This window comes from Pelecanus crispus, chromosome 3 (genome assembly GCF_030463565.1).
Source record: "Pelecanus crispus isolate bPelCri1 chromosome 3, bPelCri1.pri, whole genome shotgun sequence".
NCBI lineage: Eukaryota > Metazoa > Chordata > Aves > Pelecaniformes > Pelecanidae > Pelecanus > Pelecanus crispus.
Window position 1 is genome coordinate 44284656 of NC_134645.1, and position 27196 is coordinate 44311851.

A 27196-nucleotide genomic window follows, 5' to 3' on the forward strand; every position below is an offset into this window, starting at 1 on the left:
GGGTGGGCAAATGAACTGACTTGCCCCAGGACTGGTCAGATAATTACATGGTCGTTACTAACCACATTACTGAAGGGTAAATATGCAGCTATTTTTATCCATAAAATCAGCTCTTTCAACCCTAAGACTAATTCCACATTATTGTGCAGCAGTATGTAATTACTATAAGACAGCTTCTACCCTCAAAGAAGCAGGCACTATTCCAAATGTAATCTTTCAGGGTTTTAAGTAAGCCATGCAATCTGACAGCAGGATTTGTCCTCTCCCAGCTACCCAATAAAAATTATAAAACTGTAATGAGAAAATAGGTAGTCACAAGACCCTATTACCAGGCGTAAGCACTAACAATTCCTACCCCCTTCAGATGTGGAATGAAAACCACTTTATTTTAGAAAGAAATGCATTATGTGGGGAAACATGTTGCTATAACACTTAACATTCCCGTCCCAGAATGCTGATCACTTTAGGTGCAATTCCTGAGAGGAGGCACTGAGAAGTCTCCCTGGAGGTAGATGTTAGGTAAAATGTAAGAGGGAAGGTAGCTGTATCATAACTGCTGATGTTCCTTGTAACTCTTTTCATTTCTTGCAGGTACTGTTGCGTGATTTACCATGGAAAAATTGCTCTGCAGCATCCTGGTGTTTGGAATGGCTGTCATGGTCAATGCTTGTCCCAAATATTGTGTCTGCCAGAACCTGTCTGAGTCACTGGGGACTTTGTGTCCCTCCAAGGGTCTCCTATTTGTACCTCTAGACATAGATCGAAGGACTGTTGAACTCCGACTTGGGGGCAACTTTATTATTAATATCAGCCGACAGGATTTTGCCAATATGTCTGGACTTGTTGACCTTACTTTGTCCAGAAACACCATCAGTTACATACAGCCCTACTCTTTCACTGACTTGGAGAGCCTTCGGTCCTTACATCTGGACAGCAACAGGCTGCCTGACATTGGAGAGGATATTTTGAGAGGCTTAATTAACCTTCAGCATTTGATTTTAAACAACAACCAGCTAAGCAGCATCTCTGATGAAGCCTTTGAGGATTTTTTGCTGACATTGGAAGACTTAGACCTTTCCTACAATAACCTCCGAAGCATTCCCTGGGAATCTATAAGGAAGATGATAAACTTGCACCAGCTCAGTTTGGATCATAACCTGATAGATTATATTACAGAGGGAACATTTGCAGATCTTCAGAAATTGGCCAGATTGGATCTAACATCCAACAGACTTCAGAAGCTCCCTCCTGACCCTATATTTGCCAGATCTCAAGTAATTCCATTAGCCGTTACCCCATTTTCTCCACCTTTGTCTCTCAGCTTTGGGGGCAATCCACTGCATTGCAACTGTGAGCTACTGTGGTTAAGGCGACTTGACAGAGACGACGATATGGAAACTTGTGCTTCTCCTCCAGGTCTAAAGGGAAGGTACTTCTGGTATGTACGGGAGGAAGAATTTGTTTGTGAGCCTCCTCTTATTACACAACACACTCACAAGTTGCTGGTTTTAGAAGGGCAGACTGCCACACTGAAATGCAAAGCCATTGGGGATCCTACCCCCATCATTCACTGGGTCGCCCCCGATGACCGTCTCATTGGGAACTCTTCGAGGACAGCTGTCTATGACAATGGCACCTTAGATATCCTTATCACCACCTCCAAGGATTATGGGACTTTCACATGCATAGCAGCCAATGCTGCTGGAGAGTCCACTGCAACGATTGAGCTCTCAATTGTTCAGCTCCCCCATCTCAGCAATGGCACAAGCCGAGCAGCCTCACCGAAATCCAGGCTCTCGGACATCACCAGCTCCAGCAAGTCTAATCGAGGAGAAACAAAAGGCCCACCAGAAAGGGCTGTCCTGGTGTCAGATGTGACCACTACCTCAGCTTTGGTCAAGTGGACAGTGAGCAAGTCAGCCCCTCGGGTAAAAATGTATCAGCTGCAGTATAATTGCTCAGATGATGAAGTCCTGATCTACAGGTAAATGCAATTGCTGTTTTGTCCTCTGATGGTGGCAGGGGGAGGAAAGCAGGATACAAAGTCTTTTACTCTTAGGTCACTGATTTGACTTTAAACTTAGGTAGTACTACCGCTGCCACTGGTAGCATTAGCAGAGCCTGATAAATTTGCACTGTGTCTGTCAGTTTATCTGTTGGTCTGTTCATCACTTTTCTGTCTAAGACATACATTACAAAACTCTGTAGTATTCATTCCCTAAAAACAGCTGTTTTCAGTAAAATGTCCAATTTAGGAAAAAATAGTACCTGCAGTTAGTAGCCTCCTTACTAGGCTTAACAAAGAAAGAAAAGCTTGACAGGCTAGAAGTCAGAAGTTTCCCTTTCTACCTCCTGTAGGTGGGACTGAAACATACTACTGAGAGAGGAAGTGGGACGTGGGAGGAAGTTTGTGCTGTCTACCCATAACACAGGCTCTAATTATTCTGTGATTCAAGATTCAGGATTGTTAGCAAGAGATTTTTCACCTATATGAAAGAGATCGTTTCTTACTTCACTAACATCTGTTTTACACAACTGTAATGGCTGACAACTTCAGAGCATTTAATGTTTTATACCATATTAAATCCAAGAAGAGATAGAGATAATTTGAAAAGCAAGCCCTGAATGTTCATTACACTCCTCCAGTTCCCCAACTCCTCCAACTTTTACTGATGAAAAAAAAGAGTTGTTCTTGCAGTGATCCTAACCATGAAAAAGAAAGAAGCAATAAATTTTAGGGATTAAAAAATGGGTCGGAAATTGCTTACCAGAACAGGAAAACAGTGTTAATTGTTTTCCCCCTCTATCTTGGAAGAATGATTGATGTAGTATGTTCATGCTAATGATGAATCCCTAGAAAGCACCCTTCCCTGCTTTTTTATTGCAGAGGCAGCAATATCAGATGCATTGAGCTGAAGTCTGTCTTTGGATAGTTCTTTAGCTACCATCAGAAGTTAGAAACTCAGGGCAAAGTAGAACCAAACACATAAACGGTTATAACTTTACAAGCATCCTGAAGCCAGTGAAGAAAAATTGGATCTGGTAGAGGAATAATGGGATTTGGGTTTCGACTGTAATTTGAGAGCAATCTCTGGCCAAAATATAGTCAAAGCCATTAATTTCCTCGGTAGGCTTGGGGTTACTGTCTGCTGGCCTGCAAACCACTCTGTCCTCCAACTGCCTGCAGTGAGAGCTGAGACACCAGTCAAGTCATGTTACTCAGCCTCTAGATCCCAGACAAGACCTTGCTGTTTTCTTCTTTACCATAGCATAGTTTTCTTTAATCTGAGAAAGTCAAAACGAGAGGCAGTAAATGCTCATGTGATGTTTTTCACTGACCATTCTCCTACAATGAAATCTAATTTTAAAGTTGTTTTCAGAACTGAATGTTTAGTTGACATGGACAAAATTTTGTTCCAGAAATACATTTATCTCAATCAATTGTAGAACAGAAATAATAAAGTGATTTATTTAACTGCTCCAAACTTAGCCACTCTTTGCCAAAAGAAGAAATATTGACAAGCCAATCCAAAGAGCATTTTTTTAAAAGGATATTTATTCAAATACTGAAAAAAATCGAGGAAATTTAGTTCTGTTCATTTCCATTCCTTAATTATAAAAATATAATTGAAAAAACCAAATCAATTAACAGGAGTGAATTATTTGCCTTGCTCTGGATAATGTACTGTGGAACTGGTGTGTTAGCTTTGGGACTTGCAACTATGTGGAGTTAAGTAGAATGAAAGGATAAGATAAAACTAAGTAATGATAGAGTAATAGGAACAGAATGAAAGAAAATATGCCAGTGTCAGTTCTTCCTGAGACAAAGCTTTTGGCAAAAAACTCAACAGTATTTAAGACCTTGAGCCCAGTGGAAGTCTACAATAATACTCTGAAGGATGTGTATAATCATATGACACCGTATAGTGAATTTGGCCCTGTGAACAGGAATATCCCTGCAGCCAGAAAGAGGTGTTTGTGGAGATTGTCAGGTGTTTGAAGTGATTGGATGTATCAGTTTGTTGAGGAGGAGGATGGCCAGGGTAAACCAAACAACGTAGAAGCGAAGACATGTAATCTAGGAGCTGGAGTGTGGCATGGAATCATAGAATCATAGAATCGTTTAGGTTGGAAAAGACCTTTAAATCATCCAGTCCAACCATTAACCTACACTACCAAGTCCACACTAAACCAATCAAGGGTAGACTACACTAAACCATGTCCCAGAGTGCCACGTCTACCCGTTTTTTGAACACTTCCAGGGATGGTGACTCTACCACCTCTCTGGGCAGCCTCTTCCAATGCTTGACTACCCTTTCCGTGAAGAAATTTTTCCTAATATCCAACCTAAACCTCCCCTGGCTCAGCTTGAGGCCATTTCCTCTCGTCCTATCGCTAACTACATGGGAGAAGAGACCAACACCCACCTCACTACAACCTCCTTTCAGGCAGTTGTAGAGAGCGATAAGGTCTCCCCTCAGCCTCCTCTTCTCTAGACTAAACAATCCCAGTTCCCTCAGCCTCTCCTCATAAGGCCTGTGCTCCAGACCCTTCACCAGCTTCCCTGCCCTTCTCCGAACACACTCCAGCACCTCAATGTCTTTCTTGTATTGAGGGGCCCAAAACTGGACACAGTATTCCAGGTGCGGCCTCACCAGCGCTGAGTACAGGGGGACAATCACCTCCCTGCCCCTGCTGGCCACACTATTCCTGATACAAGCCAGGATGCTGTTGGCCTTCTTGGCCACCTGGGCAGAAATGAGAGAAAGGTGCCAACTTGCCAGCCTGGTCTGGAGGAACAGGTGGCTGTCAAGATGTCAGGCAACCCTAAATTCTTATCCTGTCCCCACTGCTGCCTCTCAGTGAGGTTTTGGCCCTTTGCTGCTTTACTTGGTTGCCGTTCGGTTTTCCAGAAGCACAGTGAGGACAGTGCTATTTCCATAAATCTCCCATCGGAGCTTTTTGAGGATTCATTGATGATGCATAGTTCTTTTCTTTCACAGCTCTCAAAAGCACTTCATGAAAGAAAACAAATTTTATTTCTCTACATTTTGCACCAGGGAAAAATGAAGCACAGGAAGATGAAGTGAATTGTCCAGCATCCGAGAGTTAATCAGTGGCACTCATAATATCAAAACCAGCCCTTATGACTTTCAGCCAGGGAACCACTCAGTCCCTTAGAGTTAATTAACTGAAGCTGTTTTGCTTTAATTGGTCAGATGCATGTCACTGCGATGAGCGTGTAGAAAAACCTAAGGGAAAAGGATTTCTACAGCACTCTGCTCTATAAAATGCTGTGTATGTGCTAAATGGGATGTGATACTGCTTAGCTGCTAAAATGATGGGCACTTAATATACGTTAAGATACATTGGTATGCCAGGACTGAGGCACACTGGCTGTGCTCAGCTTGAAGGAATCCTGCCTCACTAGTAAGAAATGTTGTATGCACAAAAGACATTCTTTGCTAAGAATTTTTCATGAACATTGTACTCATAGTGAAAGACTGAAAGCAGAAGTTCTTCCCTCTCCATTGACATTAACATCTCTCCTGATCATTACCCAGCACACCAGTCCCATTCTTGCCTCCACCCCAGCTGTGGTCTTCCACTTGCAGGAGCTGGAGATGGTGCAAAGCAGACTGCAATGGGGTGTAATGGCCCCATGAAAATTCAAAGGTGTGCGAGATAGTGTCAAGTGTTGGCTGTTGGGTCTCCTGATTTCACTGAGCTGAAATGGTGTCAGAACTGAAGTTTGGCTCTGGATACGCCAGAGCCATCATAATGAGGATTAGCAGGAGGAGCACAGTTTGTCTGTTTCCCCCATCTGACCTTTCCCTGTATTTGCTGCCTCAGGGCCACTGCTGAAACTAGCAGCAGGATTTTATCTCTTTCAGTGGATTCAGGATGCGTGTTTCTGATACCAATCTAATGAGCACAGTCCTGGATCAACACTGTTCCACACAGCTTCCCAGAGTGAGAAGGAGAAGCTGGAGGAAAGGGAGTGATAGCCTGTGCAAATGCCTCAAAGAGGCAGCTTGGTCAATGTCAACTTGCAGAGACGATGACTGCCCCTAACATTGGCACCAAATCAATAACCTGAGGCTGCTCAGAGGTGACATGCTATATTATCTTTTTCACACCATTAGCAGAAGAGAACGTTCCCTTTTTAATGGAGCATGCACTTAACCCTTACTGGTATTTCAGAGCTTCATTTTTGTGCCTTGATCTGCGCTCATACTGAAAAAGATCCTACAAGGGGGGCCTGTGCTGGAGTCATGTGTCACACACAGGTGAACACCATTGCTTTACTGATCTATGTGTGCTCCCAACAAGCTCTTTCTCTCTCTCTCTGACTTGTCCTTGCAATGTTTTTAGTAATTCTGCTTTCAAGATAATGATATCTTTTCACCTGGAGCAGAACCAGGATTCCTCTCTTTCTAGGCAGAGTGAGAGGAAAGCTTGTTTTGCTTTTTGGTTTGGTTTTTTTTAATTATTATTTTATTTTCTTGTGTTTTTTTTCTTGTTTTGTATTTTTTCCCTTTTCTGATTTATGTTGTTTATTCATTCTAACTTCTCTTTCCTCTTCACTCTCCTTAACAGTCCTATTCCTCTTTGTGCAGTTCAAACCCATGTTACCATGGATGGAGAAAATGGAAATTGTTGGCAATGTTATGAAGCCACATCATGGCCAGCAGGTGCCACAGAGAGAAGATAATAGATTGCTATCTATATCTTCTGTTCATATACACAAGTTATGAGAGCAAGCCCTTTTAAAGTGGAAATTAAAATTTCTCTGAGAACTGCAAGTAATTTTTTTAAACCACTGTCACATAATAAGGTGCCTTGGCTGGCATATGTAGCCATAGTTCATGCTGCTCTGATCCAGCAAACTGGATATATATGGGGACTGATGGGATGCAGCCACAAGTGCTGAGGGATCTGGCTTGAGGTCAGTGTGAGGCCATTAACTTTGAACAATTATGGCACTTGGGAAAGATACTTGAGGACTGGAGGAAACCAAATATCACTCCTATCTGCAAAACAGGCAAGAAGCAGGACCCAGGGAACTACAGGCCAATCAGCTTTACCTCAGTCCCTGGGAAGGTGATGGAGCAGCTAATCCTGGAAACCATTTCCAGGAACATGATGGAGAAGAAGGTGATTGGGAGTCATCAGCATGGATTCACAAAGTCATGCTTGACAAACTTGATAACCTTTTACCATAAAATAACTAGGTTGGTAGACAAGGCAAGAGCTGTAGATGTTTACCTTGACTTCACCAAGGCTTTCAACACTGTCTTGTAAGATCCTTGTAGAGAAGCTGATGGAAGTATGGGCTGGATGAGCAGTGAGGTGGATTTAAAACTAGTCAAACAGCTGAGCCAGGAGGGTTATGATCAGTGGCATGAAGTCTAGTTGGAGATCAGTAACGAGCAGTATACCCCAAGAGTCAATACTGGTCCACAACCTATTTAACATCCGATCCTATTTAATATCTTCATTAATGATGATGCAGAATGTACCCTCACTAGTTTTGCTGATGACACAAAACTGTGAGGAGTGGCTGATAGACCAGTGTCATGCTGTCATCCAGAGGGACCTCGACAGGCTGAGAGGAACCCCATGATATTCAACAAAAGGAAATCCCAAGTCCTTCCCTTGAGGAGGAATAACCACCATACACCAGATATGCTGGGGCCACCTGGCTAGAAAGCAGCTTTGCAAAAAAGGACCTGGGAGTTCTAGTGGACACGAGATTGAACATGTACCGGCAATGTGCCCTTGCCATAGAGAAGGCTAATTGTATTCTGGGCTGCATTAGGAGGAGTGTTGCCAGAAGGCTGAGGAAAGTGATCCTTCCCCTCTATTCAGCACTGATGAGGCCACACCTGAAGCACTGTGTTGAATTGTGGCTCCTCAGTACAAGAGAGAAATGAGCATACTGGAGAGAGTCCAGTAAAGAGCCACTAAGATGACTAAAGGAACTCGAGCACCTCACATATGAGGAAAGGTTGAGAGACCTGTGACTGTTCAGCCTGGAGAACAGAAAGCTCAGGGCTGAACTCATCAATGTGTACAAATATCTGAGGGGACGGTGCAAGAAGACAAGAGTCGGGCTTTTTTCAGTTGTGCCTAGTGCCAGGACAAGAGGCACCATCTGAAGGCACATGGAAGGTTTCATGTGAACACCAGGAAATACTTTTTTACTGTGATGGTGACTGAGCACAGCCACAGGTGGCCCATAGAGGTGGTGGAGTCTCTGTTCTTGGAGATATTCAAAAGCCATCTGGACATGGTCCTGGGCAACTGGGTCTAGGTGGTCCTTCTTGAGCAGGGGGTCTGGACAAGATGACCTCTAGAGGTTTCTTATAACCTCAACCATTCTGTGATTCTGTAATCCTGAGTGCCACTCAGGTGGGAACTTCCTTTGACACTGTGAGCTAATCACTGAAGAAAAGATGTTTGTAACTGTCCCTCTAGAAAAGTACAATACAATTTGCAAAGGCCAGAGCCAAGTGAATTTGTGTATGCTTAGACAGTTAGGTGGGTTTTAATGCAGTAGCTTTTCCATTCTTTCATCCTTTTCTGTAATATAAATCACCCTTAAACACATACCAATGACAGTGAATGTGTATTGTACCCATCACTTTTAGCCAAAACCAGAAGTTTGTTACAAAATGCACAACTGAAAATCACTTCTTATTTGAAGGAAAAACATGCAGGAATAGTAACCTATGTGCAACAGAGAAAAGGATGGAAGAAGACCAGAGGTCTGCAAAGCAAGGTCTGCCCTTAGACTCAGGGTTAAAGGAGCAAACACTGGCAGATCTGCTCTATCACAGTAATCTTACCTACTCCTGGAAAAGTTGAGTACATTTTTCTCAGCCTAGACTCCTTTCAAAAGTGTTTTAGACATTTAAGAGCATCAGACTTATGATCAGTGCAACTTAGGTACTGGCACACTTAATTCATTTTGAATAGGGGGTTGAACCGAAATATAAAAATTTAGGATATAGTATCTTTGGGCCAGAGTTTCCCGTCTGTAACCTGGGGTGACAGCGCTGCCTTGCCTCATAGGGATAAACACATTAGAAAATACTGTGGAACCAGGAGCCCACATAAATTAATATGGAGACTGTTGCTTTGAAGTCATTGTGTGGTCTGCAGCAACAGAGATAGTAATGAATGATTAAGATGGAGCATTACATAACTGCAACACTTGAATTCAAGTAAGGCATCTGGGGACAGAGATTGTGTCTTTTTTATGTGTAGAGCACCCTACATGATGTGGGACCAAACCTCAGTTTTGGCCATCGGGCATTGGTGTAATATATAAATTCACCACTATTTCAAAAGATGAATAAATCTGCAAGTGTTTTGTAGAACTTCCCAGGTCATGCTGAGCCTGCTGGCTGTGTTTTGAATTAAAGCAATGATGCACACATTTAAAAATGTGCATCTGAATTGTGACACTGCTATTAGATTTATGAGAGATTTAGGTCTGGTTTATTTTGTGGTATTTCATACTAAGAGTGATAAAAACAACTGTACAAATTAAGAATTACTGTAGCACTATAGTCTCTCTAGCTTATAAATTCAAGACTGGAAAAAAGTATTTTATATATCTCTGAAAGCTTTTTTTTTCCATATATATTTTATGTAGCAGGCAGTCTAAGTATTAAAATATGAATAAATGGCTCCACATCTCCAGTCTATTTAAACAATGGTGCCATGGATTTGATTACTTAAACAATATAATAATGATTTACATTTACACAGCTCCTTTTTCTGCAAGTGCTTTACAGACTGGCTGAGCAGAGATCGCTCCATGAACCACTGCTATCCTGTCACCTCTCAGTAAAATATTAGCTTCAGTTTGGCAGTCAGGTGATAGTGCAACTCCATTTTATTGCAAAAAATAACTTCAGCATTTGCACTTATGGATACTTTATCCTAGGTAGGAAGTAATTAACTGAGTTTGAATTTCCCACAGCATAGTGGGATAAATACACCCATGCACTCTTCTAGTCAATTGTATGTCAATAAGAAAATGCTTTAAGACTAAGGTACTGCAAACTTCAGAATTATCTAAGTTGTGTAAGGATGTTCTCTCAAATAGCAGTGCCACAGTGAACACCATCATGCATCAGAGGGGATGTTGCTGTCTAGCTTGCTAATGCTTCTTGCAACAAAAGTTTATTGTGTGGAGGTCTACCAGCTAAAGACTGAAAACAGAGGAAGCCGTGTCCTGTTGCTGTTACGGCAAATAATCTCAACATCCTGATGCCATAGTAAAGTGTGATTACATTATTTTCTCCCAAGGAAAGTTAGAAATACATAGTTCTGGTAATTTTAGAAAAGGTAAAGGATTAATTTATTCTGAAAGGCCCTAACATCTATCCTTACCTGTGATTTGGACAGTGGGTTCACACAGATGAAGACTTATGGGTAAATGCCTGCTACTCTTCTACCCCCTTTTCAGTTCCACCCTTGTCTCCAACCTGGCTAGGCACTGATCTTCCTCTATGGCTCACAGCTGGTGCAAAAAACCCTCCTCACCCTCAACACATGAGCTAGGCTATTCCGGTTGCATTGTATCCAGGATACAAACCTTGATTTGGTCAAAGCGTTTTATATTTAAACACTGGTTAAAACAACCATTGGGAGGAAGGACATCACATGAAGATATTAATCATCATGTATTAATCACTTGTATTTGACAGGTTGACACAGCAACTGTATAAAAATAAGAACATGAAGTCACAGTCCCAAAGAGAAGCAAAATTTATATAAGCAGAGCAGGGGAAAGTTTGACATGGACATTTGGTACTTCAGGTCATTTGAGGGTGGTTTGCAGCAGTAGTGTGCATTGATTTCTAGAGGACCCTCAGCAAGTGCAGGCTTGCTGAAAGGCATCAGACATAATGAAGAAGATGCTTCATAGAAGCATGTATTCTGGGACTGTGGGGTTTTATTTGCTTCTGCTGAAAAAATTTTCATCTAGACCTTTCTTTTTATTTTGTCTCTTTTACTGGTAGAAGTACAGGGACAAAGGGTATTTTAGGGATGTTTTTTGTTTGTCTGTTTGCTTGTGTTTGTTTTCTTCTTCTTACTTTTCCCTTTACAATATGAGAAATCTTTGAAAAATAAGAAAGGAAATGCCATGAAAATGCCAAAATTACATGTATTGACAGATAATGAAGTGGAAAATAGAAATATAAATTATGAAATAAATATAAATATAATAAGCATACAAAAATAAGCAAGCATTAATGAAAAGTAAATGTACATCTAGTTATCCTAGATTGTTGTGACAAACTGTCATCCACCTGTATATCCATGCTTGTACAGAAACTGATGAGAAATCTATTGGCCAGAGCCAGTCCAGTTCATCATGAGCGAGGCAGACCACGCAAACACTACCCAGACCAATATTTTCTTGCATGATAACTGCCACAGAAAGGCAAAGTATGCCCACTGGAGATATGTCCCTTTATGTGAATATGTGAGAAGTATGTGAGGGCATGTGAGAGGGCACTTGCATCACTGCTGCCCAAGCCACAGTGCCCCAGCAGAGCAGAGAAGGGCTGGACAGCACCTTTTGCTGACTTGGAGACATTCCCATTTTCTTCAAAGTTTAACAACTGTCAAATAACATTTAGCGAGGTATGTGGAGAAGTTGTATGCTACAGCTCTACACTGAGCTCTGCCTCAGGAGCTGAATACAAAGGCAAAGAGCATGATTCTTATCCCAGCCCCTGTTGTGCTGCTGGGAAGTAACCCCACCACAGCCAAGTGTGTTGCACAGGGTAGAAAGGAAATCAGAATTGGTTTTCAGCATAAGATAGCAGTACTCCCATTTTATCTCTGCTGCTAATTATTTATTTAGCACATCAGAGGCTTAGCATTTTTACTTGAGGGGAATTCGGGATGAGCTAATGGTAACCCACAACATCTGCCACATCCTCTCTCTCAGCTGCTCCAAACCCAAATGCCAGGAGCTGTCCCCACCCGTCATTGCAATAACAAGCTACACATCTGATGCCAAAATGAACTATTGAAATAAGATTTTGATTAAGCTTCAGGTGAGTCAACAATTTGATGTCTAAATGAAAAGTTTTAACATATTCAGATTCATACCATTCCTGAATATTAAGAAGCCAGCACACAGCTGCACAGTTACAACTGTCTTTCCTATTTCAATTCTAGGGCAGATTTATATCAGTTCATGTGCTGCTCTGTGCAAAAAGCTGTTGCTACTTGCTCACTGCTTAACAGTGTCAGCCTCACCTGTCATTCGTAGTCATGTAAAGTAATAATAGTCAGCACTGATAGTTACAAATGTTAACTGATCAAATGCTTGACTGAAGGCTTGACTCAAAGACCTCAGAAATGTGTAGCCACAATTGACTTTGATGGGCTTTGGTTCAGCCTATAAATCTTGCATTTTAGGGATTACAATTATTTTCTAGAGAGGTAGATGGAGGAAGGAGGTGGTTAAATAGTTTGGTAAGTCAAGGTAAGCCAGTGGAAGAAACAACATGCCTACACAATCACAGCTGGGAGTAGTTCTGATTTAGCTTTCAATGTGTTCCTAATAAAGTCCTTCCTCACATTTCAAATCGGATAATTTCCCCTCATAATGTCATGATCTGGGGAGAAAATATAGCATTCTTGGTGTTGTTACTGTTGTTAAATATAGGTTATAAATCTGTTTGACTTGGGAAAAGCATCTTCAATAGTATCAAACTTGGATCAGGGCTTCACTGTAAGCATCTACCTATACAACAGAGGCATGTCGTCTACCTAAAGGAATAGTGAAAACAATGAGGCTTGATTTCCTCCATAGTTTGTTTGCATAATGCACATTTAAGCATCCCAGATATTCCACTTGATGTTCGAGTTTTCACTTCTTCGGGTGGTGCCTGCAGCAGGTTGCCAATATTCCCTGTCTCTCCAGAGCTGATCCACTGAGTTCCAGACCCACTCTAATTCCTTCCTCATTTTGGGTCACAGCTAGTGACATATGGGTCCTTTTAGGAGACATGGAAAAAGTATCAGTGACCACAGCGCGTGACAGCTACTCCTAGCCTTTCTAAATCTCTATCTGAGGACTTCCTCCCTCCCCTCACTTCACCCTTCATTTTAACTGGGACACTAGCAATCCAGGTAATCTCCAGACCACTAAGAAATCTCCTTCAAGAGTGGTGGCCCTATAGTAAAAGTAGTGGCTGAAAACTACCTGCTTGGAGGGGAGGATATTTATTTTTATCCACAGGTGTTTTGCAAGAGAGTTATAAATAAAAAAGAAAAGCTTAAAAGCATATTGTATCCTAAACCATATTGAGTTCCTAAAATTGCCTTTGCCAGTTTGAGATCATTCTGCTTAACTTAGCTCCTACTTGCTCAGGGGCAGGCTCCATGTTGTGGGTAGGTGAAACAGGGTGCCTCGACAGCTCCAGCCACCCTACCTGGTACAGCCCCCCTCTGAAGTCACAGCAAGGCTTTTTACCCATTTCAAAGCTGTCTTTGTTTTAGATTTTTGGTAGGAGGTACTTGAAGGAGGGCACCTGCTCCTCCTGCAGCAGGTTCCTAATACTCCCTGTCTCTCCAGTGCTGACCAGTTGAGTTCTGATTGCAGGCATTGTTTTGGGGTTTGTGCAAGAAATTACATTTAATTTTTTATGTAGGACCATTTTATCTATCAAATACATAAGACAGGACAAGGAGGATGGCAGGGGGAGAATAACGCAAAGTTACAAACACAGCCAAAACCTAGTGCCTTATTTCACTGTTGTAGCTGGAGACTCACCTATCTAATTGCTGGTTCTGAATTTCTTATTATACCCTCTCTCTTTCATACCATGCTTTCTGCTTGTATGCTCAGGTTGTTTTCAGAAAAACTGTATGTTTTTGTACAATGATTGCACTCGTTAACCCTCACATATGATAGTAATGATACAGCTTGTTTCCTTAGAGAAATGACTTAAGACTCATCATTTGAAAAATATAGAACTGAAAAAACCACATCACTGGAAAAATAAAAAAAGAAGTATACATTGGACTGAAGAAATTATATTATAAAGTCTTCATTAGCTTTAGCTTTTACAAGTCTGGTTATTTTTGGATTTCCCTATAATAGGTAGATTTTCTGAGCAAAACGTGCACTCAGAGTGAAAAAAAAAACATTCTTTTCACATGATCCAGTACAAGGTGAATGCAACATTTGTTTCTCATTTAAACCTATTTTGAGGCTTTAATTGAGACATTGATGGTGAGTAGTCTTTGTGTTAATGCTCTGGTCAGGGAAGGATGGAAGAGGAGTATTTCAGACAAGCTGAGGAACTTAAAATTTGAGGCAGAAATCAGATTCATACTCCATGTAATTTTTTGAGTGTTGTAGGTTTTCAATTAAAGCTTGTATTACAAGGAAGTCATTTATGCTTTCTTTATTCTTAAAAGGGCATGGAAGAAATGTACTTCAAATTTTCAATGGTAAAGAAAGAAAATGCGAGGTAATGGATGTCTTTGAAAACATAATATGGGTTATTTCATCGCCATATTACCCTTTCCCCCCAAACGTGTCTTGTTTTACAATCTGAGGGCAGTACAGACATGTACCCTGTAATCCATAATAATCTGTAATAGGGCCAAGCACAAAGGTAATCCAGTCCTAGCTGAAGATAACAGGCTAGTATTGCAATCTAAAGAAACCTTGAAACTGTTGCCATTGAGAAATTTTTATGTTTAAAATTAAATGTTCTGATTTTCATAGCAGAGAAAAAGCAGCCCAGCCAGCAGGCTGATCCACCTTATTGCCACAGCCCTGCTGATGTCTCAGAGTCACAGCCCGATCCTATTAGTTCCCAGAGCATTTGACAAGAATCCCACGAAAGTGATGCTGCCCAGAAAGGAAACAGGAATTGGTTTCAGCCTTTGGCGGAGGGCACTGTAGAGTGGAAGCAAAATTACCTGTGTGCTATAGCAACAGAGAGGGATGCGCTGGTGCTGTGCACGAGAGCGAGAGATACGTAGCCTGGCACCCTCAGATGGGAAAGAGCTCATCCACTAGAGGCTACAGCTGTGCTTTAGGGTGGCTGAAAAATCTCTGTAGACAGCAAGGTAAGGCTATACCATAACCCCCTTCTGTTCAGCTGCTCCTGGTTTACAGATTAGTTTATTTGCAGAGATGAACAATTTGAGACAGCCAGCACTAGGTGTGAATTTCTGTTGAATTTGCCCATCTGTCCTCCCTCTCCTTCCCCTTGCATCACTTGAATTTGCCTAGGTTTAAATTTTGTGTTATATTTATTACCTTATAATTTACTTCATTTTGACAAGAAAACAAATAATAGAGCTGTTTGCTCAACCCAAAACTTTTTTTTAATTATCTATTTGTTTATTTAATTGGCTTGGATTGTGGAATTGGTCATTATGTAGATATCCCAAACCGTGCTCTGAATTTTTCTCAGAGTGGGGATTGCACAGGCAGTAGCTGCCCGATAGACATATGGGCAGCTGACAGCATCAAGGCACCCCACCAGCAGCCGTCGTCTGGCAGATTGCCTCAGAGAGTCAGGCTTGATGAATCAGTCCTTCTGCTGGTGCTGAGAGGGTGGGGGATGCCTGCACCTCTTCTCCAGAAGGCCATTGCAGAATGAGAAAGATACATGGCAGTGATCGCTGAGCCTCCCCACATGTTGTACTGCAGAGTTGGGATGGCAGTGTCCAAGTGAACTTGAGTCTTGCTAATTTGAGTACGCAGAGGCAGAATTTCAGCTTGGTTACTCTGAGACAAGGGTGGGTTGCTAGCCTGGTGTCTGCTCTTCTCTCAGCTGCATGCAGAAGTTCAAGGCCTGGGAGTGCCATGGGGAAGAATTCAACAGCACTGCCAAAGTTGGGCAATGGGAGAGGGGAGGAGGAATGAAGACAATTGGCTTGAAACCATCCTGTCTCTCTGCCTCTTTCCTTTCATCCTTAAAAGGGAGGCAGATGTTCATGTAAGCTGAACAGGCAATAAAGCCAAGAGGACCCCTGCTTCTCTCCTCCACCCCTTGATCCTTGCAGCCTCCTCTGGTTTCTGTTTCAGTCAATAACGTGACAGTGCCTTGCTCTCTGAGTAGGCAGAAGAAGGAATGGCCACCATGGAAGAAGTCACCTTCAGAACCTGGCTCCTCTCATCCAGGGCCTCATAGTGCCTGGGGTGGCTACTGTGACAGGCTGCCGGCTGAGCAGAGGGAAGTGACAGCCCCATCTTCTCTGGGTCGTGTCAGACAAACCTCCTGCACCTTCAGTGGCACTAGCGGTGCCGCAGTCTCTCGGCGAGAAAAACAATGCAGAAGTACATCTGATAGACGCTTGGCTCTTATAGGATTTGCTCAGGGGGATGAGCCACATTGGGGACACAAGGCTATATGTATGGCCAGTAGTTTAAATTCTGTTTCTTTTTCTGGAGACACTAATGCCTTTTATGAGGTGAAGGACTGTTTGCAAGGGGAAGGATGAAATAAACACTGGGAGCAGGACTTGTGCTTGTGAAGAGTGTTAACAAAAGCCTGAGGGACTGCAACAGTCCCATTTCAGGGCTCAGTACTGCACCTTTGTACAATCCCAGGTTGGAGTGGGATGAAGAGGTGGCGAGACCTTGTGCTATACAAACTCTGCTAATGGAAGCATAAAAGGTTTTAGCTGGTTGGGTTTTTTTCCCCACTAAAACATAATATTGTTTTTTGTTTCACCTGTTCTCTTTTGTTTTCCCTATCCAGGCTCTCTCATGGTAGATAATTATATTGTTTATAATATAATTGTGGCTGTGGTTTAATTACCTAATTATGCCAGGGCTGGAGTATTTTTCAGAGCAAATCCTTTTAGTTAGTTATTCTTAAGCAGCTTCCATTTGGGTTTTCTCCTAGAATTTTCTTTGTATTTCATTGTGTGGTAGCACAGGTGTTTATAACTGGTTTCACTGGGGTTTGTGAACCTGCTGGTTATCCAAGTAGAGTGAAAGGTATAGCACTTTGGAGGGCAGAGGTGGTAAACTCCTGGGAGCAGCACACTGACATAAAAATTCCTGCAAAATTTAGTTGATATTTTGGCTTTAGAGTAGAAAATAATAATAATAATACAGCTTTACTCCAGAAAAAGTGATTTTAACCTTCATATTAACACCTTTAAAAGACACATTTTACCTAGCACATATAAGACTTTTTGAATTTAGCCTTTGCATCTCCAAACAACAACAACAATAAAATATCCCTTTTCCTTAGCAGGCTTAGTTTGTCAGTATCTAAATCTTACTCCTGTTTCTAGCTGTACTGTAGGCAAAGATTTAGGTGCTCACTGAGGTGTTGAACTAAAGTTTACAGGTGAATGGAATCAAACCTGTCTGTTTTTTCTTGAAAAACCCAAAGAAGACAAGGAGTAGCACAGAGAAACAGGCAAGGAGAGCTGCTCTTTGGCCTGATTAGCACACATAGTGGAAAGGTTTATGTTGCTGCAACATGGAATTGTAAAATGTGTTTTTTCCAGTGGTGCCTAACTCTGGCAAAGTCCTACAACTTCCTGTCCAAAACCATATAACCTTGTAGTGGCGCTGGCCGATCATGCTTCTCCATTCCTTGCTATTTTATAGCTGTCAATTTAGAGTCACTACCGAAGGCGGTATTGAGCGAAGTCTTAGTAAGACTTTTTGCTGCCTCACCGCTTTTGCTGTGTGTATGTGGGATTGTGCTGTAGACAATTTTCTTCTTTCTTGGCACCCCTTGGATGTGGCTAGTCACAGTAACAAGGCCAGGGCTTTGAAGAAACATTTGGGAACCTGCATTTACTATGAACTTAGTCAGGATCACACTCTAGCTCAAGGTGGCCAAGCTGTGACTCCACAGATGCATGGTGCTGAGAATTTTCCAGCCTTGTTAATCATGGGGACCCACCTCCTGGCAGTTTGCTGGTCTCCATATCTCCCCAGTTAAGACTGGATTAACATGCTTGCTGAGCTTCATGTCTATCAGTTAGTGAAACTGTATGTCTGCACTACGTTAAAACCTGTTTTCTACCCCTCTTTATGTGATTTCAGTCCAGAAACTTTCCATGATTTTAGGGTAGCAAAGGGAGTCCGGGAAAAGCCATAGAAACAGAGTCCTTCTTCCTACTTAGAGAAAGTTCCTCAGGACATGATCTGCAAGTGTTTTCCTGGTTTCTGTTATTTTCCTCTCTTCTGCTTAACCCTGGTTAAGTTTGTTGATGACAGGGAGGCATATACTCAAAAACGCTGCAGGCTGCTTTTCAGACAAGGTCACATTTACTAGTTCCCAAACAAGAGATGTTATCTTGGGGAAATTTTTAAGCTAGTGCCTCAGTTTACCCAAAGCAAAACTTAATCTGCCATATAATGGGACAAAACCACAAAGTAATTGATTGCTCCTTACATTGAACAAGGAGCAGATTTAAAATTTCATTAAAAAAAAAAAAAAATCCACAATAGTTCATCTCACAGTCATTGCAGCAGCATGCAACATCTGTCTAGCACACCCTCCAACCACCTGCGTCTGCAATGACTATGAAGGAGAAAACCATATATCAACTCAGTTTTATTTTCTAGCCCTGTTTCAAATGGAACAAACCCTGGAATATCTGTCCCATGGGAAATTCCAATATTGCAACATCTGTTTCTGCCAAGAATCAGGCTGAAAATTCTCCATAACAGTTGCTTTGTTTGCTTATGGAAAGAAAACTTTAAAAGTATTTGATTTGAAAATGTGGAAATGTTGCTATCAATCTCTTCGTGGATGTTACAGCTTTGAGAGTGACAGCCCCATCCCCACCATACATCATGCCCCTTGGGGAGTTATTCTCCCCTTGGAAGCAATGCTCCCTAAATTCATCACATTCACTTTGCTCTTTCCCCTCACCAGAGAGGTCTTCCTTCCCTGCATATTGTCCCTGCTTTCAGCCCCTGCAGTGGTGAAGGGATGGTCATGGCGTACAAGGAGAAGGGGCAGCTGTCTGTGTGGGAGTGGGAAAGGAGCGGATGATGTGGTGGAGGAACAGAGCAAGGGCTGGAAGCAGAGCACCCCGGGGAGAGGAAGAGCTTTGTGGCTCCCCACAGCTATAGCTTTCATTTTAATTTTCCTGACAAGAGTAAAGAAAAAACTGGATCTAGCAGAACTCCCTATTTTAACACTAAAAATCTGTTTCATTTAAGGTATTCGACTGGCTTTGCCATCAGAATACCAAGGTTTTGTTAGACGCATCTAGTGTTAGTGCCTGTAAGAGCTTTGAACACGTGGTCTGAGAGACATCCAACTAATGCAAAATACTTGTGTACTTTACACAAGCTCCCTCAGGGAGTGGATGATTTGGTGTGAGTAATGAATCCCTCTGCCAGACAGAAACCGAACAGCTCTGCCTTACGCAGCTGCAGCTGCAGGAGCCGAAAACCTCCATCTGAAGTTTGTGTCCTGGGAGCCATCACATTTTTCAGTTGTTCTCCAACACTAGCAACAGATACCACATTTGTCCCATCCCAGCTGCACCCTCCCTGCTAACGTTTGCACTTAGGTGAAACAATAAGCCCCGCTTACATTTTCAGATGTTTTGCTCAATTTTGAGTACATGATGTTTTGTCTTTCTCCTTGCAGTGACAGCACAACTTACCAGGTGACATGCATTGCTATTTATTTGCAGTGCTCTCTCTTACATGTTCTTTTAATGACAGTTCAAAAAGGCAGAGAGCTGCACAACATTTAGCTAAAGGCAGAGGAATGAAGATGGAAGACACAATACAAAAAGGGTGACGTGAACACATAAAAAGGTACATGAAGGCAGAAGGATCAAATTGGGGGGAAAAAATTCTTTATCTTTCCTCCCCCTTTCCATTCCCACATATGAATTACATGTAATTTTGCTTAATGTAACCCTTACTTCTTTTCATTTTGTTGCTCTATGGATTTTTCTGCAAATCAAGAGCTGAGTAGACCTAAGTCACAACAGACAACTTGTCATGACTGGGACCTCTTTTCCACTTGTGATTTAATCCATGACCAAAAAGAGAGTTCTTCAGCTTTATTTTCTATTCAGAGTTATCAAGCTGGAGGTTTTGTGAGACTTTTTGCTAACTAGTGTAATTATGAAAGCTATGACTTTTGACTTTCTGTGCAGAGATTTTTTTTTTGTTTAAATGTTTCTGCTAGGTAAATCATTTGGGACTGTGTTTCATGATTTGACTGTTTATTCTTATGCTCTCTCTTCTCACCCCACTATTTTGAGATACCTTTTATGCTAACCATTATTTTACTGATCACAAGTAGAGGAATACATAACTAGGACACAGTTTAATCAGTCAACATAGGATGTTCCTGATATATGTATCTATCATATACATAATGGCAGCTACACTTGAGATATCACAGGTGTAAGCGACTTGCCATGAGGACTCAGAGATAAGAAATGCAATATTGCTTCCAAGGATGGGTTAACACACACAGTTCTCTAAAAATCCGGTATTTTTTCTACTCCAGCACAGGGGTAACATGAGGTGCTTTTTTTTTTTGCTGTAGAGTGGGCCAGGAATGGAAGCAGAACAGCCTTTTCTGTGGGTTCCAGTCCTATTTTGCATCCTCAGAAGCTATGGAAATTTCACTGCTGTTCAGTCAGATTTGGATAAGTACCAAAACTTTGAAGAGACTGACTATTCAAAGAAATATTCAAGCTTTTCTTAATTAGGCCATTGCTAATTCTAAATATCTATAGGTAGAACAACTCAGAAAATTGTAGATCTTTTTACCCAAAATGAAATGTGAAATTGTACAACATGTAAGAAAAATATGAAGGAAATAATATTGTATTCCATTAAAATTTTAAAGGTTTTCAATGAAAAAAAGAGCAGTAAACAAGAGCTTCCTAAGTTCTGCTTTTGAAAATGGTTAGCTGAAAAGGCTAATTTTTTTCTTGAACTTGTGAACACTCATTAAAAATAAAAGATGCAAATAGAACTACTTTATTTTTTTTTAAAAAAAAAAAAGGCTTCTGAGAACTACGGGAGACTTTTCTGTCATGAGTCCAGGAAAGCTCTGTTAAACTTCAAAGCAGAACTTTATGGTGTGTAGCTGAGAGTTCCTACGGTTAGCATTTTGGCAATCTCACACGCCTTCCATTTTGTTTATGAAAAAGTTGAGTGTAGTTGACAACCTACACAAACAGACCGCCTGGCTCCCCAGGAGAGGTTTCTATATCACCTAGCTCCAGCATCTAGCTTAGACAGTGATTGCAGAGGCAGCTCAAGGAAGGTTGCCCTTCCCCCTCTCGCCAGCTCCAGTGCACGGTCAGAGCAGAGTGACAGCCGCTCTCTCTTTCCCTGGGGCTCACGTCTCAGATGGACCCGTGAGCTGGACTCACCACAGCCCCAGGCAGCAGGGCTGTCCCCCCATGTTGCCAGGATGGGGGCAAGACTCTGCCTCTCCATAGTGGTAGAGTTTGAGCTCTGGCCAATCAGGAAGGTGGAGCTTTTAGTGGCTGAGCCATTTGTAGACATTGCACTAGCCTAAACATAGTCCAGCTCTCTCTGACACATGAATTCTACAGAGCTATCAGAAATAAAAACTTTTGGTGGATAAAATCAGCAGATATATCTCCAAATGATGTGACTGATACTACTACTCCCACAGGCAGTCCTTTTGAAGGCTGGTTCGTGATGTTATTATACAGCTGCTTTTGGGATAAGTCATGTGCTTCAGAATGCACTTCGCAGCACAACTGCAGATGAAATGACTGCTGCAGATGCACATACTGTGGACAATAAGTGATGTCTGCCTGTCTGACATTTTCTGCCTGCAAAGTGAACAGTGAACAGATTATAGAAAGTGACAATAACCAGGTTTAAATTACTTCTCTGATTTCTCCTATTGGTGATCTGGTTTCCCCCCTCTTGTGTTACATGCACATATTAATCTGAAAACTATAGCCTGACTTGTGAAGAAACTCCTAGAGAGCTGACAATTTTTTGTTGGCTTGGAATGATTTATGGATTTATCTGTTCCAGGGATGTTCCATCATTCTCAAATGCTGAAGCTTAGAGTGAGTTATGGCCCTGAGGAGAGTGAAATGCAACTATTAATCATGGGCAGCAATGGGATATCCTCCATGAGCATCATGTGCCATTGTCAGTAGATCACAGAACTGCTGTTGACCTTGAATGGAGAAAAGTAAAGGATAAAGGCCATCTTTATTTCATCTACACAACAAAAGTTTTGAAAATGGCTTTTCATGAAAGCATTAAAGATCTGCTGCACAAAACCCTTGGGCTGAAAGATACTGGCTTCCCCCTCAGGCTTTCTGATGATCAAAGTGATAGTAGAGGCACCTTAGAACTAGGTAGTACTGTAGAAACTGTAACTAACGTGCTAAGCTGAAAAGACACTGGGTTTATGTTCTTCTCTGTTCATGTGGTCCTGTGACCTTCAGAAAAAGCTTCTAAATGTTTGGGGGTTTTTTCTATGTCTCTTTTAATAGTGATAATAACACACAGAAATACCTCACAGTCACAGGCATGTTTCAAGTGGAACTGGCTGGATACAAAACAAATAACCTACCTCTGGACACTCCGGAGCTGGCTTTAAATACCTGGGACTACCTTCTTTTTCCTTTTACACAGGAAATGTCATAGTCTTCCTTTTTCCATAGTGTCTTTGCATCCCCTTCAATTTCAAGCATTTGTCCTAGGTGTTTTCCCATAAATAAACTCTGTATACTTCGTATTTATCATGGCCTTAGGCAGATTGCCTGTGGCCACCTGGGCTTTCTCAAGCCTATCCCTCAACCATTTTATGAGGAGCCATTGACTATTCAGCCAGTCACCTTGGCCAATAACAGACCATCCATCATCCATTACATTATTCTTTATATTCCAAATCTCTGCAACCCCTGCCCTCCTCCCCCAAGTATAGAAGCTCATACCATCCTCTGACTCTTCCATAAGCAAAATTCACAACTTTAATAATTCACAACAGCTTTAAATAGGCTGACTTTATCTCCATCTTGCCTCAAAGTCTGTTGTTTGTTTATTGGTTTGTCTTTATATGCAGATGTGTAAACCACTCTTTATATTTCTCAGGGTGAAGACCTATACATTCAAATTCAAAATGAGCTGTGACATTTTAACCTTATGGTATGAACCAGTAGGAGGAGGTGGAGTCACCAACTCCTCATCCCCTAAGAAATCCTTAGGACCGTATGTCCAGTAAACCTCTGTGCTGGGGCTCAGTGGAAGAACCACTGTATAACATCCTCAACCTATGCTGGACTCTGCTGTCCAGAATGTCAGACTGGATGAACATGACTACGCATACTGCTTTTAACATTTGGGAACCAGCCCCCTACAAAGGCAAGAACGTAAAAGCAGTCAAACTGTCAATCAAAGTCTTCTGGTAAAGTCAGCAGGTTCAATAAAACTGAACATCTCTGTGTACACTAATACTACAATTGTACATATTAAGATTTCAATTGCCTTAACTTTTGTGACTGTGAATGCTCATTACTTTAACTGGCAGTCGTATCACAGCAGTCGTATGCCAAATGGATCTTCTTAGGCTGTATCAAAAATAAGTATTACTTGGCCTCATCTTCCTTGAAAACTAAGAAAAGCCTTTTTAACTGACATGGTAGAAGGCTGTCAAGCTTTCAGTCAGTGCTTTTCTCCAAGTACCAACCCTCCCCTTACAGTCCTGAAAGTAAGGCTGATGGAAACAACAGGTACTGATAATTTCAGAGAGTCCTGGTCTAGAATTCTGGTAGGAAAGATCCTACCAAGCCTTAAGCAATGTCCGCAGGTGCAGAAAGCACATGGCAGGATCAAAGTCTCTCTCTATCATTGTTTATTCCCTGGGTAAACTATTAAGCTACGACCTGTTAAGTCTCTCCTGTCCTGTTCCTCTGGAATATTTTCAATGGATTTTATCTTAGCAAGATCCAGCTTGCAAGAAACATTTGTATTTGTGAGTAAACTGAGAAGAGGGTATTATACTTTGCAATGGGCTGCAAAGAGAGGGAAAAATATGAAAATGTGTACTTCTTTCTTGCTTGACTGTAGGGATGCTCTTTGCTAGACAGTCCCTTGGACAGTTGTGTCTGATAATTTTTTGAGCAATGCAGACACATCTCTCTGCCTTTCAGCCTGCCTTCTGTGCTGTTAGTCATTGTGGAAAAGGTTTGGTCTAGGTCTGTCTTTTTGGGTGTATTGTTGTCTGGGATGTTTAGTGGCCACCATTCATCAGTGTCTTCCTCTTTGCTGCTTCTGCTGGTGTTATTGACATGCCTGTGTCAAGATCTCAAGTACTGCAACGCCAGCAGGGCTGCAGTTGAGAGATTGCAGTATCAGGTTTCTCTTAAGAAATAATCACAGACTTAGTCCAGTGGCACAGGTTTGGCCAAGTTTAGTGAGCACAAGCACAGCCTTAAAACACTTCTGCTGATACTCACTGATGGTAGTGTTAAGGCATAGTGTGCTGGTGTCTGGGTGAACAGTTTCAGTACCAAAAGGCTCCCTAGGACCACTGTGCTCATCCCCATGACTCTACTCTGATTTAACCATGATGAAATCAGCTGATGCATTTGCTTTTTTGCTGTATCATCTTTTATGGCCATACTGTCCAATACAGTTCCAATTCACCTTTATCTGAGTCATCCTGCTTCCATGGTAAACTTTTCTTGCTCCCGTCCTTAAAAGTGTGCACTCCTGACACCAGCCATCATCGAACTCACAGCTTCTGCTTAGATAAGGGGTCTGTGTTTCAGGTTTCCTAGCTAGGTCTGCGTTTGTTATGCCTTAAACTTTTGTGTGGGCAACTGCAGTAGCCATTGCTCTGCCAAGCCTTAAGTCTATTTTAGCCAACGCACAGAAACATTGGAGGAGCCAACTCCACCTGTATATGATTGTCTTACAGCCAAGAATAGAGCCAGGTGTTCCTTCAACTCAGAGTAGCTGTCTCTTGAATTTTATAAAGGATTTCCTTTAGAGACTATTCTAGTTAGATACTTCTGAATATTGGTTAAAGCATTCTGAAGTCCTCAAAGTATTTGCCTAAAACTGTAGTGAGTTCCTGTGAAATAATGACCCTTTGCTTTCATCGCATGTGTCTCTCTGAAGATGTTTATAGGTTCTTGAGGGAAACAAACCTTGTAATCTGAGAAGATTTCTTTGGGATAAAATATCATGCTAATATCTTTTCTCTCAAACTCAGAGCAGCATAGAAATTTATAACTTTGAAAATCTGTCTTTTCACGTGATTACAGGTTGTTCTCTTCAGTGACAAAAAATTGGCATGTCACCAAATACTCCAGAATCTGAATTTCATTCTTATGAGGAATGAATCTAGACAAATCTAGGATGATGAACCCAGAAAGAAGGATAACTTTTTAATATTTGTTTTTGCATCTTATGCAACCAGTCTCTGGCAGTAGAGTGGATCCAAGTTTGCTGAGCAATATGTAAAAGGCCAGTTGTAATGGGAGTAGGCTTTTCTCTCTCGAGGAATCATTAGCATGTTGGAAAGCAGTAGACAGAAAAATGCTGAACATGAACAGCTTGAGGAAGAAAAAGAGATGCTATCTCCTAAATTCTCCATTGGGGAATGTGTGATAAGTGATCCATACAGATACACTCCTACAAGACAACCCTTTTTTTAGGCTGTACCATATGTTCAGGAGCAGCAATCACATTTGTCTTCGTGCTGGAGGGAGGGTGGAGTGATTCATTCCAGAGCAAGGTAAAAAAAAAAAAAAAAAAAATCCACAGAGCAGTGGATTCAGAAATATGTCTATGAATGTTCTGGGACACGTCAGAGAATGAAAAGGCCAGTATCTGGAGACAAACCCAGAGTACACATGAGAAAACAAGACCTAGGTGAAACCTATGGCAGGCCACCATGTATTTACACTATGGAGTGAAAAATTGCACTAGTGGTTACAAAAACATTTCCGTTCATTCACCTTTTCTGTGGCACTGCAAAAAGTTGCCAGTATGGTCATTAAAAAGCAACTAATTTTCTGAAACATAGCTATGAAGTTTAGTCATGACAGAATAAATTCTTTTCTACTGCTGAGGTGTTAAAACCAATTAAGCATTCTTCAATATTTCATTGAAATTTAATCTCTGTGAGTCAGAGTTATACCTTCATTAGGTGCATAGCCACATGAATTTAGGACAAGACTGTCTTTGACTTGTGGCTTATAGTCAGGCTAATATGGAAGAGAGAAACACATGTATTGTGGGGAATCATTTGGCTCTGTCTGTAGTTTCTGTTGGCTGAGATAAGTTAATTTTAATCTGCCCATGAGGCACATTAGTAACTTCTCCAAGTTATGTAAAAGGCAGCAGCTTGTAGAAATTTTCTGCAATGCCACAGCTATCTTCACTTCATCCCTGAATGTAGCACCTTTCAATCACCAAATAATGATTTGTGGCACTGTCACAGTAGGGCCAATATTTCCCAAGTCAGGTCTAGGAAAAGGATTCGCACCTAACGTGAGGGGATAGTACAAATATACACCTGCAAAGACAGTGTGCACATGGCCAGGAAAGGACTATACCTTAAATGTCTCTTCTGAAAGCAATCCTGAATCTTAAAGTGGATAGAAAGCCCTTGAGGTGCTTGGACACAGGATTTTTCTTACCTTTATGATCTGCTGGGAAAGGCATAAGGAACGAAACAGGAGTGTACTTTCCTAGAGATGTCTCCAGGGACTGTGGAAACAAAGGCAGCTCCAAAGCAGACTTTAAAAAAAAAAAAAAAAAAAGACAGCTTTTGTTAGACCATTCCCATTTTGCTTCTTCTGCTACATCTTTTGGGGGAAATGTAGGCATTCCTCTTAAAGACACCTGGGTACAGGCCACATCCTCCCCTCTTGTTTAGTCAGAGTTGTTGTTCAGAAGGTTTGCAGCTTCATTTCTTCTGCTGGTGACTCTCCCTCCTTCTGTCATTTTGGTGAGGCAGAGAAATAAGGAAGGAAATTAAACTTTAAAAAAAATATAAATCCCTTCTCTCCAAAGCTGGCTGACTTCCCCAGCAAGAAAGTAGGAAAGGTCATCTCATCAGTCAAGATGCTCAAGTCTAGCCCTCATTCTCTCCTCAAGCAAAAAGACAGACCCTGTGCCTTGCTGAAGTCCTGCCACAGACTGATGATAGCGCCAACCCAAATTCCA

The 27196-nt window shown here is 41.6% G+C and overlaps 1 protein-coding gene across 1 annotated transcript in view; it reads left to right on the plus strand.

The window, feature by feature from the left end:
* The first annotated feature begins 611 nt into the window (after nt 1-611).
* Nucleotides 612-27196, plus strand: part of LRFN2 (leucine rich repeat and fibronectin type III domain containing 2) — a 40328-nt gene continuing 13743 nt past the window's right edge. The window contains exon 1 of the mRNA XM_009482817.1: nt 612-1984. Coding sequence (XP_009481092.1) covers nt 612-1984 — 1373 coding nt within the window. The remainder of the gene's footprint in view (nt 1985-27196) is intronic.